General features: G+C 45.6%; 1 protein-coding gene across 3 annotated transcripts; it reads left to right on the top strand.

The window, feature by feature from the left end:
* The first annotated feature begins 1,527 nt into the window (after nucleotides 1-1,527).
* SPTSSB (serine palmitoyltransferase small subunit B) lies at nucleotides 1,528-12,079 on the top strand. Of its 3 annotated transcripts, none has more exons than XM_087739990.1 (2): nucleotides 1,528-1,634; nucleotides 11,360-12,079. In XM_087739990.1, exon 2 carries the CDS (start codon nucleotides 11,391-11,393, stop codon nucleotides 11,631-11,633), a length of 243 nt encoding a protein of 80 aa, XP_087596116.1. In that variant the 5' UTR covers nucleotides 1,528-1,634; nucleotides 11,360-11,390; the 3' UTR covers nucleotides 11,634-12,079. The 3 variants fall into 3 exon arrangements, with proteins under 3 accessions (XP_087596116.1, XP_087596114.1, XP_087596115.1); XM_087739988.1 differs by lacking the exon at nucleotides 1,528-1,634 and adding an exon at nucleotides 1,786-1,863; XM_087739989.1 differs by lacking the exon at nucleotides 1,528-1,634 and adding an exon at nucleotides 1,900-1,945.
* Nucleotides 12,080-14,195: the final 2,116 nt, after the last annotated feature.

Genomic DNA, 14,195 nt, shown 5'->3' on the forward strand with positions numbered 1-14,195 from the left:
GTGCCATGGCTGAGGGTGTGCAGACCACACGATACCCATGGGCTCCCAAGCCCTTTGGGATGGTCTCTCCTAATGGTACTCGGGCAACTTCAGCCAACCTTCGGCTGTGGGAGCTGCCCGCTGCCAAACAGGGCAAGGATCTGCTACCAGTGACAGCCCTGGTCCCACCCACACCTGGACCACATTTGCAACACCCTCATTTTCAAACCCAGGAGGCTGAAGTTAAGGATTTTTGCCCTCAAAGGCAACAGGAGTTTCTCTGTAGCTCCTGCCGCACGTGTAAGCCGCGGCATGTCCCAATGCCCAGGTGTGCCTGGCTTAGGCAGTTGTCACAGGGGGGCTTTGTACAGCAGCTGCTTCAACAGCTGAGGGCAGAGCAGGACAACCAGCTGTTCCCAGCGCTGCGGAAATTCGGGTCTAGGCTGGCAGCACACCCAAACTGCGTGCACCAGCCCACACGGCAGTGCCTGGAGGCCCCCTGCTCCGGTGGAAAGCACAGATGTCTCACTGAGCCTGTCACGCTGTGCTCGGAGCCAGCATGCTCTATCAGATTCATCTGATGTGTCCATTTAAATGGGATGCTGGCTCATGCCCATGTACCCAGCAAGGAATTTGCTCATTCTGTATCAGCTGCTCATTTTGCTAGAGTACCAGTGCAAGGTTTTGGGTGCAGACACTACACTGGCAAAACTCATTTTGGAGAGGTCACCAGGAGCGATCCAGGGATCCCTCATCTCAAGCGGCGCTACCCCGCTGGCCCCAAAGCTGAAGCCATAGCCCAGCAGTAAAAACCATAATCTTAAATGAAAGAACACAAAACAAAGCCCACCTTTTCTTAACGCCACTCGTTTATCACTTAATTACTATCACATCGTGACAGTTTTGAAGGCTGAGAAATAGGATCAGCCTGTCAAGATCAGGTCTCTGCGACTGCTTGGCATAGTGAATGAGATTGTACCTGGTATCCTGCTGCCCGAGGGGAAAACCGTGAACAAAGCGTTTCTGTTACTTTTATTTCTCACTTATACTGCAAAGTTAAGTTCTTAAGTAGCTCTTTGGTAGCAGGCAGGACACTAAATCGTGCTTTTTTATATCGGGGGCAGAAAAAAATAAGGAAACCTAAGCCTCCTGGTTAGCAGTGTCGTGCAGTATTTCACGGGGTTTCAGATAAAGTCTTGTAAGTACTTGTCCATCCATCCCTCTCTTTTCTGGAAACACCTCATCTGATACGTTATCACCATTTCCCTCTTTACACGCCGGTAACACCGGGTCTCACAGCCATCCTGTAGCACATCGCTTCGCCCAGGTCTTTCCCACTCAGCCCCTTGGAGCTGGGGAGCTCCCGGGCGCCTCCGGCACCCCCGGGCACCCTTTCGCACGCCCAGCCTCCCCCGGCTATGCCATAAATGATATTACAAGCTTATCTGTGACAAGGTATGCGTATAATATAAAGCGTTAACAGCAACTAAAAGCCGGTCTGGTGCCAGATGTCCGGGGGAGGGGTGGTGCGGCCGGTGCCCGGTTCCCCGGAGCGCCCCTGCTCCCGGCGCATGACGCAAGTGCGTTAAGCCGCTGCCGCCGATGGAGGCAGGAGCGCAGGAAAGCATCCAGCACCGCGGCTCCGCGTCCCGCAGGTGACAGCCCGCTAAATCCCACGGGATTCCCCGCGCCTGGCTCCGCTCCCCCTCCCCGCCCCACGCCGCGGCTCCGCGCCGCAAAGCCGAGCGCAGCGGCCAGAGGCGCGCAGCTGCTGCGGCAGCGGGGCGGGGCGGGGCGGGGCTGCGCGGAGCGGCGCGGAGGGGCGCGGAGCGGCAGGGACCGGCCCCCGGCGCGGCCGCGGCCGGCGGGGCGCGGAGCGGAGCGGTAGGTATTTAAGCGCGGGCAGCGGCGGGCGGGGGAGCGGCGGCGGGGCGCGGAGCGGTGCGCGGCAGCCCGCGGAGCGGAGGTGAGGGCAGGGCGGTGCGGCGCCGGGGAGCGCGGGGCCCCGGCTGTGCGGTGGCGGGGGGTCCCACAGGGCCCGGTGCCGGCGGGCAGCCCCTGCTCCGCTCGCCCAAGGGCATCGCGGTGGCCTCCCGGGGCTTCCCCGAATGGAGGGGCCGGTGACCTTGGCCGAGCGGAGCCGCGGAGCCTGCGGTTCACAGGCAGCCGGGGAAGGAGCGCTGGAGCAAAGGCCCGAGAGCAGGAGTGGCAGTAGGAAAGCCTCCAGGATTTGCTCTGCGTGCCTTCCCGAAGGTGGCTGGTGGCGTTACAGAAGGACCTAGAGCCTTCAGCAGGGTCTCTCTGGACTTGTTGCTGTAGACCTGCAGTCAGAGATTTCCAGGTTTTGTTGCCGGTGCAGCTGTCAGGAAGATGGTTTGCCTTAGCAGGGATTCACTGCAAACAAGTCAAGCACCCAGAAGTAAAAAGGTTGGAATAGGTGGGGAGTGGTGGAGGAGGGAAGGTGAAGGTGCTACTCGTACCACTGTGGGGGCAATAGTCGTTGTTTGTGGATTTCTGCTCTGATTTTCTTAGAGTTGCTGGTTGCTTCCAGTAATCCTTCAGTGTGAAGTAGGTGCAAGAGTACCTCCCCATTGTATAGGTGGAGTTGGGATAGTATAGAGGAGAATCCCCGTAATAAATTGCTACTACTTCACTTAATCCGCAGGCATGGTACTTCTTGGACTGTGTATTTTAAAATGCTTTAGGAATTGGGATTTTTGTTTCTTTTGCTCATGAATATCATGAGTATGGCACAACTAGCTATGTCTTGAGAGCAATTCTGCAAGTCCTTGAAGTGATTTCTAGATGGTGTGGTTTTGGCAGAGAAATGCAGGGATGCTCTGCACAGAGCATGTATGCTGTTCATCCAGCAGCAGTGGGAGATGTGGTGAAAGGATGCCTGGAGAGCAGCTCAGGGCCATGGGAATACTTGCTCCATCACCCCTGTGCCCAGAAAGTGTCCAGGATCCGTGATGTAGTGGACGGCACCAAGACTTGGGTGCTCCAGCTGGCCAATAGGAAAAAGCATCCACTGCTCTGCAGTACGTTCTGCTGATCCCATTTTTATTGAGCTTTTAGTTTCTTCAGCAGTTGTGTACCTCAAGCCTGGCCACGCTCCTGGTGTAGAGCCGAGTATTCCCCACGCCAGCGCCCCGGGAGGAGAGGAGCCCACGCGGCTGGGCTGTGCACGATGCTCGGCTGTGTCCCTGCGGAGGGGCACCCGCCTTGCCCCGCTTAGCAGGTGCTTGCTTCTCTGCCCCCACTGCCTTGTGTGCGTGTATACAGGCACGTGCAAAGCACCTGAAGTAAGATGTCAGCAGGTCGCTCTGGAAACCTCCTCCTTTCTCCTCACCCCTGCCGTCTGCTCTGGTTAAACACAACGTAACCCAGACCCTCCTGCTTTTCAGGGGACATCAGCACAGCGGTGTGTTGCAACTTTGAAGAGCCTTGTCTTGCCCTGCTGCCTGACAGAAGTATATCTTGTGCTCTCCCCTCCAAAAATTCGGGATGGCTTTGCTCTCCCCCACATTTGAAGTGTATTCTACTATATCAATAGTTTTCTGTGTTCAAAACTGTTTGCTCATAGGGATGAAGTGGCCAGCGAAGGAAGTTTTTCCTTCCTGCATCCATGGGGTTAGATCAGTTTCTGTGAAAAATGTGGATCTCCCTTTTTAATTCTTATCTTTACTTCTTACTTGCAAGTATCTCACTTCATTTTTCTTTTCCCCTTTTAGACTGGTAACTGGCATGGTGCAACACTGCTTCCTTTCATTAGATCTCAAAGGAGATGCACTTGCACAAGAGTTCGGTACCTGTTTTCCACTAATACCTGTCATGGCTATGACAGTATTCACCTTCTCATATTACATATAACCCAAGACCAGCTATTATTTTCAGCTGCTTCAGAAATGACTCAGAGCAAAACAAAGAAGTCTGAATAAAATAAGAACTACGTTTGAAAGTAAATCTTTTTGTAGAGCCCAAACATCTTAGCTGTTTTTGTATAGAGTGATGTGTTTACACAACCTTCTGAACTTTAAAGTCTTTTAAGTCCCCTTGAAGGATCTAGCCAATGTCTCAGATCTGAAAAGTCTTGCAGGAACTGAGACTTGTCACCAAGAGCAAAGCCAGAACCCCTCTAAGATACCTCCTGGAACAGTTCTTCAAGAACTCTCAATTTTTAAGTATTTGCAATTTAAACCTGGTGCTGGTCTCTAGGACAAATTTGAGGTCTTGCTTGGGAATCAGGTCTGTTCAAAACCATGTTAATCAACTACGCTTAGACTGAAAATACAGGGAAAGCCTGCCCTCAGATTTCAACTTGCCAATTTACCTCCTTCTCTGGCAGAGCTTATCACCAAAGGCCGGTTCTACTCCAACGTGCAAGTCCTGTCACAGGGCGAGGACTTGGAGCCCAGAACATGATCAGGCCAGAAAAAGCTGGAAAGGAAGGGGTTTGTACATAAATTCTAAGAAGCAGCTAGTTATATAAGAAAATGACTGAGGAAACTTCAGAGGAGGGAAGAAGAGAAAATTCTTTGAAAAATTAATTTGGCCTTGGAAGAAAATGGGACAGCTGCTCCAAGAATGTTTTTGTTATAGAGAAGCTGCTTCTTCTCCTTCCTCTGCACCCAAGTAGAGAAAGGAGAATGTGCCAATAAATCAGCCAGGCTTCAAGGTTAGGGGGAAGTGATTTTTTAAAAATTTTTTTTTTCCTAAGAGCAGCCTACAGTTTTCACGGAGTAGTTAAGGCATGAAATCAGTCTAAACATTAACTGCTGTGCTGTTACTTGAATGGTTGGGAGCGCCTCTCCAAATGAGATCCCTGTGGGTGCTGGAGATCCTCCTCTCCTTTCTTGAGGGTCAACAGTTTATAGATCACATTTAAAACGACTTCCCGCATTGTTGTAGGCCATCATACCTTCCATCTGTGTACTTCACTTGACTGAAGGAGTAAATAGTATTTCAGAAATCATCTGGGTGTACTGCAATCCAGATGGAGATAGTCTGACAAGAATCCATTTGCTCCAGTTACAGATGCAGCTAAATTATAGCACCAAAGCAATGCTTGGGACCACAGTGTTATTGAAGAGCTGTTGAAGGAGCACGCACATGGCATGCACGTGAGGACTAGGTTTGTGTTCAGAGCTGGAGGCGAGGAAGTCTGGGTCAGATTTTGTGCAGGTGTGGCATTGCCATTCAATGAGTGTTTTGCTGCCTTGTTTGAAGCTACCCAAGGTAAAAGGAAGCCTTTTCGTCAACAGCGAAAGGTGTTTGCTAGACTCCTAGGTCTTGCGTGCATTATGTCATTTTTTCCATTTAAAAGAAACAAAATAGCACCTATGTCCTACCACTAAGCTCAGCAGGAAGGAGGGCTAGTGTTGGAATTGGGATTTTTGTTTCTTTTGCTCATGAATATCATGAGTATGGCACAACTAGCTATGTCTTGAGAGCAATTCAAGATTAGGAAACTGCTGGAGTTTATTCTTCTGAGCAAGGTAAAGCAGAAACATGGCTGAAAATGCCATTGCCTTTTCTGCAGTACCGTTTCCACTCCTGAAGTATTTTTCCACTCCTGGAAGGTTTTTTTCCCAAAAAAACCCATAGGCGCAGTTGGACCATGTTCACCCACATGCAAAATGTCTGAGTCATGCAGAGCAATAAAATTTTACCAGCTCTGAACTTCATTCTGGTGTTGCATGGATGGCAGCAAGAACACGTACATAAGAAGAGTTTACAATTCCTGTAGCACGGTAGCTGGCAGTAACGTATGGCCAAGTGTGCAATGAGCTGCTGATTCAGGAAGATGAATGCTGAGGAAGAGAAACCAGAGATGGCCTCACTGCTGCTGTGCATTTTTACTCCAAAATTAGAGGTGGGGGGTTATTTATTAAAATCTACATGTAAAGATATTTTTAATGGTGCATACTTGTCCCCAGTGGGAGCTATGCTGGGATTAATGCTGCCATTCTCATTCATGTTATTTGTCTGGCATTGCCTCCCTGTGAAAACAAGCTTTAGGGTACATTTAAGCATCCCTGTATAAGTACTACAGTAACCTGAGGGTTCTGCTTGTCAGTAGGTAATAGGCAGCTTTCTAGGCTGAGCTGATGCTGTATGGCCACGGGCCACGCTGCGTATGGGGAATCTGAGCAGCACAGATGCAACAGAGAAGCAGACTGAGACGCTGTCCCTGGGAAATGCTGGCATTCAGATTCTCTGCACAGTTTTAACCACTGCCTCATCTAAATTTCTTCCTGATTTCTTCCCCATTACTGGTCCATAGGATCTCTGTTTTATTCCTTATGCACTATGCTTGGTGGTCACTGAATGAAACATATTAAAGCAAATGCATGATGGACTGGGAATGTGAATCCCTTTATAAGTGCAAATAGAATGACAGAAACTTTGGTCTACATAAAATCATGGGTTCATCCCAGAGTTATGTTAGCATTAAGAGGGACACGACTGGTGCCTTGGATAAGTCAGGATATTCTGTCTGAGTAGCAGCAGAACAAACCCATCTAACACAATAAAATTACAAATAAGTAAGAACAATTACAGATAAATAACTTGCAGAAAGGCTATATATTTCAATACCCAAGGGGGATGACTACCCATTCATCTTCTAATAGCTGAAATTATTTCCACATCAGACAACTTTAAAATAATTATTGCACTTTGCTTTGTCATACCTGCCATTTGGAGCCTGCATGTTGTAGGTGTCCTACATATGAGACCAAATACAAGCCTCAGTGGCTTGTGGCAGGATTTTACTTAAGCTTCAGCATGAGTGCAATCCCTTATGATTCTGCAAGACCGATCAACTCTTGCTTCTGTGCTGTCACAGCAATTATTTAGCAAATGGCCAATTTTTAGCCAATTAAATATTTGCATTTTGGGGATGGACTGATTGTTTGCTTGTTTTTCTTTCCTACTTTGTTTATAACACTTGGCCCTACTTCACATTCAAAGCATCGGAGACCACCTGTTTAATGATTACAGGGTTATCTCCAGCTCCAGGATGTTTTTCCGCAGTCTAGATAAACTTACCTAGACCTGAATATATGTTAGAAACCTTTTTCCTCTATATGTGTAAGTCAACCAAACTCTCCTGCTGAGGCTGTAAAATGGTTTTCAAGCATTCTTTGGAAACCAGTCTATCCCAGTTCCCCTGCAAGAATGTTGCTTTCCTCAGGAATTTCCCAGCAGGTGCATTTTTGCTGTGCGGACACCAGTCAGAGTTGCAGACTGCTAGTGTGAACAAAGTCCCCAGAACCCTGTCGCTCAAAGCAGAAATAATATAGTAAAATATAGTAAAGTACCTAACGTTCACATCTTCAGAGTACAACTGAGTTTTTTAGATTAGGCATGCTCATAAATGAAACCTGGGATTTTTTTTGATGATGATTTATCTTTTCAGCTGCCCTAATCAGAGACATGTGTCAACAAGCAAGAAAACCAGGTTGCCACCTAAAACAATAAAAGCTGCTTTACAGGTTTCTCTTCTTGCTTTTTTTGCTTGGAGGTGAAATTGCTGAAAATAATTAGAATATTGCTTAATGGCTTTAGAAGCTGAATTCTATTCATTTTATTCATAGCTGGTTGTAACAGTCCCATGGCGTCTAAACAGGAAGGCATTTCCACAACGCAACTGAATACTTAAATTCAAATTTGTAGACAAATGAGCACTAAGTTAAAATTGCATAACAGCAAATTATCTCCTGTTCTGGAATATTGGGAACTGATGAGCTAATAAGGCAGGACCCTTTCAACTCAGAGCGCCAGCTGATTGCACCAGTAATGTAATAAAAACCAGTAATGCTTACAAATGTAAGTGGAAGCCTCTCTAGGACAAGTCCTGTTTAAAATACAGAATTTTTAGCCTCAAGAGTTTCTGTTTGTCTAGTGATCTGCCATTCCCTTTGATTATTGCTACAAGGTAATTGGCCTGGGTGGTAAGGCTGCCTGAGACCTCTGGAGGCGTGGAGCTTTGGGCTACTGCTTATGCTTAAAACTGGCCTTGAGTTAATGCAAATGGGGCACCTTCAGAAAAGGTATCTATGGCACAGTAACACAGTGGATTCTTGTATCTCATTGGCTGAGCAGCTGGTTTAAGATGGCTTTTTTTTTTCCTTCCCTCCTATGTTTTCCTTTTATAAATTATGCATCTAGAATCACATTATCCCAAGATGCCCCTTGTGTTTGCTGCATTTCCAAGACAGTCCTGCTAATGGAGAAAGTCTCTGGGTAGATTAAATGCAGTCTGAGTGTTAGCGGTGAGGACAGAGACCGTAATTTGACTGTTTATCTTTTACTTATCTCAACCTCTGTCACTCATTTGGAGACCACACAGCCTCTGCGTTAAGACAGTTTGCATTCTTGCTGGTAGTCCAGGGAGTCCCATTACAGGTGTGTCTGAGTGCCCGGGGATGGGGTTATCCCCCTGTGCTGTGAACGAGAAGAACTGAAGAAATACAGGCTGGCTGCTAGGACTTGGTGACCGAGCTGAATGGAAACATAGTCCCCAGGCTGGAGAAAGTGTAACAAGGTCTTTGGCATAAATCAAAAGGTCTGTTCCTTATTTTAATTACTTCATACTTTATTCATGTATACCTCCAAGACAGCAATGTCTAGTAAGTGATAGTGGTGAGTCTGCAGCCTGATCTAATATCAGTAAAATCAGCCTGGGGTATTTTTTCCCGCCTTTGGCTTTTTTCTTATACCAGCTCTGTATTGAGATATACAAGTGTAGGTGCTGCTGTGGGCAGAAAGCTCCATTAGCCTGCGATCTCTCCCCTCAAAACCACTGCAGCAGCCCTCTCATGACCTCGTAGCCTTAAACACCCACAGCAAGCACTCCAGCCTTGCAGTTTCTCCGTGCAGAAGTCAGGCTTAACAGGTATTTACCCAAGAAAGGTATGAGTTTAACTAGCACAGGTATAACCCCAGTGTAAATACCATAATCCTAGATAGTATGAGAGGGCCCTTATCGTTTTGTTTTCAATTGTATAGGAAAGGGCGTAACCTCTTCATTGAAAAATGCTGCTCTTTTTGCAGAAGGTATAAATAGAGATACTTTTGGCTCCCAAGGAGTCACAGTTTGCCAGCTGTGCCATTTTTATTACAGGCTTTGCAGTATTTACAAGGCTTTAAGGCCTCTCTTGAGTTCTGCCTTAAAATAATTTATCTGAAAGGAATCATCTTCCATTCACACCAGGACAGAAACCAGTGGTAGCCTTGCTCGCCAGGCTGTACCCTTGCAAGTAAAGCTCTTCACAACAAAGACAGTCACTGCTAGACTTACTTAAAATGGAAGTGATCTGCCCCCCAAAAGCACTGTAGGCAGCCTCTTGGTCTAGGAGATGCAGTCTAGGAGATATGGGGAAGATGGAACTGAAGGAAACTGACTGCTTTGGGAGAAGGAAAGGAAAAAAGACATATTGGGAAAGGTACAGAAGGTTGGAGGACACAGAAGAAGAGGGGCTGGTGGAAAGTAAAGGCTGGGTGGATGATGGGCCAAGTACAGAAATTTTTCTGCTTAAAAATCTGCTAACGCAAACAAGCCTCCCCCCCTTTTTTTAATGCACAATGTTTACAGCTTCACTGCGCCTGTCGCCAGCAAAGAGGTTGTGTTCATGGGGGTGTTGAGAGTTGAGGAGCAACTGGGGAACAGATGCGAGGAGGTCTGGACAGGAAGCTGAGGGATGGGAGGAGAAACACCAGGAGAGAAGCCAGCACATGGATGAAGGAGGAGGAGCAAGGACAGTCAGCTCCCTTATCAGCAGCGTTGGGCAGGCAATTGGAGTATCAATTCAATCAGTCTGTCATGCTTAGAGTGAGCCTACAGTTGTTGCCTTCCCAAAGAAGGGGCAAAAATCTACCTTACAGCGTCTCCAGATGGTGAGGTGCAAGCTAGTCTGGCAGGATGCTCCGTTCGCAACTTAATACAGGAATGTTGAAACTTAACTGGCAGTACCGCTGACCTAAAGGAAGAAAGACAGAGAAATACGATCCGTCAGGGTGTGTGCACTTAACAGCGCATCCGCCGGACAAAAATTTTACACATCAGTAACCAAAGTAAAGCTGTTACAAAACAAACCAGGGATCCTTTTTATTGATAGTTTGTCTTCCCTTCAGTAAATACACACATACCACCAGAATATACTGTACAGCCTCCCGAGGCTGTAAACCACTGAATATTGTCATATATTTGGCCTGTACCAGTGACCCATCATAATTTTAATCACGGGTTGCAAATTTTCCAGTGCTACCTTAGTTGCCTTGAGGGACAGAAAATTTCTGTTGCCCCAAACTCACTACAAACACAAGACTGGAGGGACGTGACATGTCGGAGCATCTCTGTTCCTGGCGTTTTAGGCAACAGAAGTGTAGAACAAAATGATACATTGGAAGGTTTTCCGGCAGGACTAAAATCTGCTGTATTCCCTTTTACTGTGAGCTGACCTGGTCGGCATGTGTGTCCTTAAACTCAGCCCCCAAAATAAAGGAGCCCCTCTGTGAAGCCTTATACAGTTGCTTATCAATCTGTCTCTGTATTTTCTCTAAGTAGATGGTTTTAGCCTGAATTTAAAGATTATTTAAAATACTGAAAAGAAATTTTAACAAAAAGCAGTGGAAGGCAAAACCCATTTCCTAGTTAATACTTGCTCAGCTATTCTCCTTTCTTTGTGGAGATGGGAACAATGAATGCATAAAGGTATCACCTGAGAGGAAAATCTTTCCTAGACTTGTAACTTTCATTAAATACGCTTTTAATCTGTAATGTATCTCATTTCTTTGGAATGAGCTGAAAAAACTTCTTACGCTATTTGAGATTACTTTTTTCCCCTCCCTTTCATAGCTGGTCTTTTCTTTATTCCCAACAATTGCAGAATAGTAAAAATTATTATCAGAAGTAACCAAGGAGTTTTTACAGAGCAGTTCTTTTAATCTCATCTTTATTCCAGAGCATACGAGCCTGTCATCCACATTTATGGAAGCTGGCCCAGAGCCTTCCCTTTTAAATGCATATCTGCCTGACTTCTGTGTGAACCCTGTGTAAGCTAAAGCATTTTTAATTCCTACTACAGAATGAATAGCAAAACACACTCATAATCAGAACATAGGAATTGAGAGTGCCCAACGGATACAGCTTCAATAACTGCAAGCAGTGGTTGCTAGAGCTAAAGACCGTTTTCCTCTGCTCCTGGGCAGCAGAGGCTGGTGATGGCACCGATGTGTTATTTCTGTTTGAACTTTTTTTTATGCAACAATTACATGTGGTATCAAACTTAAAAATGATGGTCACCACATCATTTTTTAGTTCCAGGTCTTTCTTTCCACTGCAGCTGTAATCTAGACTTCTCTGTCATTACAGGTCATCTTCTCAAAATCACTGAAAGCTGAAGATGGATATTAAGCATGTGAAGGACTATATCTATTGGCTGTACTACCAGTACCTACTGATCACCTGCAGCTACGTGCTGGAGCCCTGGGAGCGGTCCATGTTCCACACCATCACCGTGACTGTTTTTGCTATGGTGGTGTACACGGCTTACGTCTTTGTCCCCATCCACATCCGCCTGGCTTTTGAGTTCTTCTCCCAGATATTCGGAGGCCAGCCCGAAAGCACAGTGTCCATCGTGAACTGAGCTTGTCTGAGTAGTGATTAGCAGCTCTTGCTACCTGTAAAACGCAATGTCGTCTTCAGTTTTGTGTATTTATTCTGAAGCAGTTTTGCAGTTATGAAAATAACATTTTTCTCTCACAAAACATGGCTTGCTTAATTACCATAGCTGAAAACAAGAATAATGCACTGACTACTGGCTGCACAGTCCCTGTTAAATGAAACACAGGCCAGCTTTTGCTGTGTGATAATGACACACATCACCTGGAATGCCATGTTTACCTAATATTCAACTGGCTCCCACTTTCAGCACCCTAATTTAATCATGCTGGCACGTATGAAACAGCAAAGACTGTGTATGATGGCTGTGAGGAGGGGTACTATGCTCATTATACACAAAGCAGTTCTGCCAACAGAGTGCAGGGGCAAAACCATGCCTTCTTTGACCCAGGTTAGAGAATATAAGGAGATGAGTACAATACAGCATGATTTGAGTACTAATATTTGGCTGGTTATTGACTTCTGGTTTTTAATGGATGGGAGAGGAAATTAGAGGAGAAAGTAATAGGAGTATGAACTCAAATCCCACTTTTTGCATCGAAGTCGCTGCATCTGAGTTTACATGGTCTAAGATAGTAAAAAAACCATACTACAGGTAATCTTGCGGTTTACTGAAAATGACAGAAAGAAAGAGAACCGCCTGTGTTTCAGTGCACTCCTGCCCTCTTTGATAAAAACCGAGACATGTTTTCTTTCTGCCCCCATTCACCAAGGCAACCAAAGTGCATGTCTGCACCAGAGGAAGACGATCCAGAAAACAGAGTGGAAGTAATGTTTTAATAACTGTAGGGAAGTCTGAGTGCTTAAAGAGATCTCCTTTATAAAGAAGAAATGAGATTTATTATAATTGCCTGTGGGGAGTTTCTTGAACAATGGAAGGTTGGTTTGGTTTTCACTTTACACCTAAATCAAATGTCAATGCCAAATCATAAGTTATAGTGCATGTATCTAACAGCTGATGCTACTGTTATTAGAAGTGAGAGGTGCAAAATGTAAATAGCTTTCAAATGATGTTTGCACAGTTATAGAATTAAAAAAACCCTCTTAACTTCTTTATCAAGCTGCAGTGGGGTCCTGCATGCTTAAAAGAACACTGTTTGGAAACTAAGACATGTTTTGAAGGTTGAGCAGATCTGAACATGTGTATGCAGTTTTTTCAGAAAAAAATAAAATTTTATTCTTCAGAAACAACATTTCAGTGCATGACTTGGCTCCTCCTGTATTTTCTGTTTGTTCATAAATACCCTGGGTGTCCGTGGGCCAGGCTGACACCATGGCAGACAGACTGTTTTGTTGCGAATGTTTTGGGGCAGGGTTTCAGAGCCCCTTAAATGGATCCATGTCTGGACTGCCATGTTCATCCTCATTAGTGCTCCAGCCCAAGACCTCTCCTCTCTCTGGTGGGGGGGGGGGGGGGGGGGGGAAGAAAACCAAACCAAAAAAACAGAAACTTCATTGAAGATCCTGCTCCACAGACCTGCTCACAAGGTCCTGAAGGCAACTCCTGGAGATGTGCAGGTCTTCTCCTTGTAAGGAGCCACATTCATCATATCACAGTTGCTAGTTGTGTTCAGGTGGTGCCTCACACCGGAGCCACTTGTTCATATTGCCAATACAAGCAGATCATGGATGTGCCTGAATTCTCTTGTGGACAGCCACTGATGTGCTTCAAATTAAGGCAACAAATACTTGTGTGTGCTGGTGGCACAACAGTTGACTGGTTTAGGCTCAAATGGGAGCCAAAGGCTTAGCTGTCAGATCAGTTTAATCACAGTTGTTAACTGCAAATATGAGGTACCAAGCTGTAGTCATGCTTACAGCAATAAACAGAGCATTGGAGGAGACGAAAAATGTCAAGTACCTGTGAAAATTTCTATGAAAGCAGTCTATAAAATAGAATAAAAGCAACAACCCAAATGCTGGAGGTGAAAAAATGAAAATATTTACCTAGCACGTTGGTGCTTGAACCAAAAATACTCCCCAATATCCTATCCTCAAAAGATTCTACTTTTTAACTAGATAATGTTACGATGTAAATGCCATGGCATCTCCTCATCAATCCTGTCTCCAATAACATCTTCTTTTTTAATTTCTGAAAAAGATTATTTGTTCCCAATGGCATCAAACGCAACTGACCTGCTTGTAGGAGTATGAGGAAAAACACTTACTTATAGGTATGCAAAGGCTGGGTCTCATATCTCAAGGAGCACACACCCCAATGTAATATTGCTATTTAAACATTTAACTTAAAGCAAACAGAACAAACAAATGGCTTTGCTCAGGAAGAGGGAATTTCCACTGACTTCTCATGGTGGGATTCCTGTAAAGCACTTCTCTTCCTTATTATTCCTGTTATCTTTGTTTAGCTTTGCGGGAGGTGCTCAGAAGATGGAGGAAAACAGGAGCAGTTTCTCTTTGGGAGGGTCCCTGCAGCCTTACTTAAGTGAAAACACGTTTTTTCTGTGCATTCTTCAGCTTCTTTACTAATTTTAAAGTTTTTGGGCAAGAGGTATTCACCAGGAAGGAA

Source organism: Nipponia nippon, unplaced genomic scaffold (genome assembly GCF_047370975.1).
Source record: "Nipponia nippon isolate SJK-2023a ecotype South Korea unplaced genomic scaffold, ASM4737097v1 scaffold_7, whole genome shotgun sequence".
Lineage (NCBI taxonomy): Eukaryota > Metazoa > Chordata > Aves > Pelecaniformes > Threskiornithidae > Nipponia > Nipponia nippon.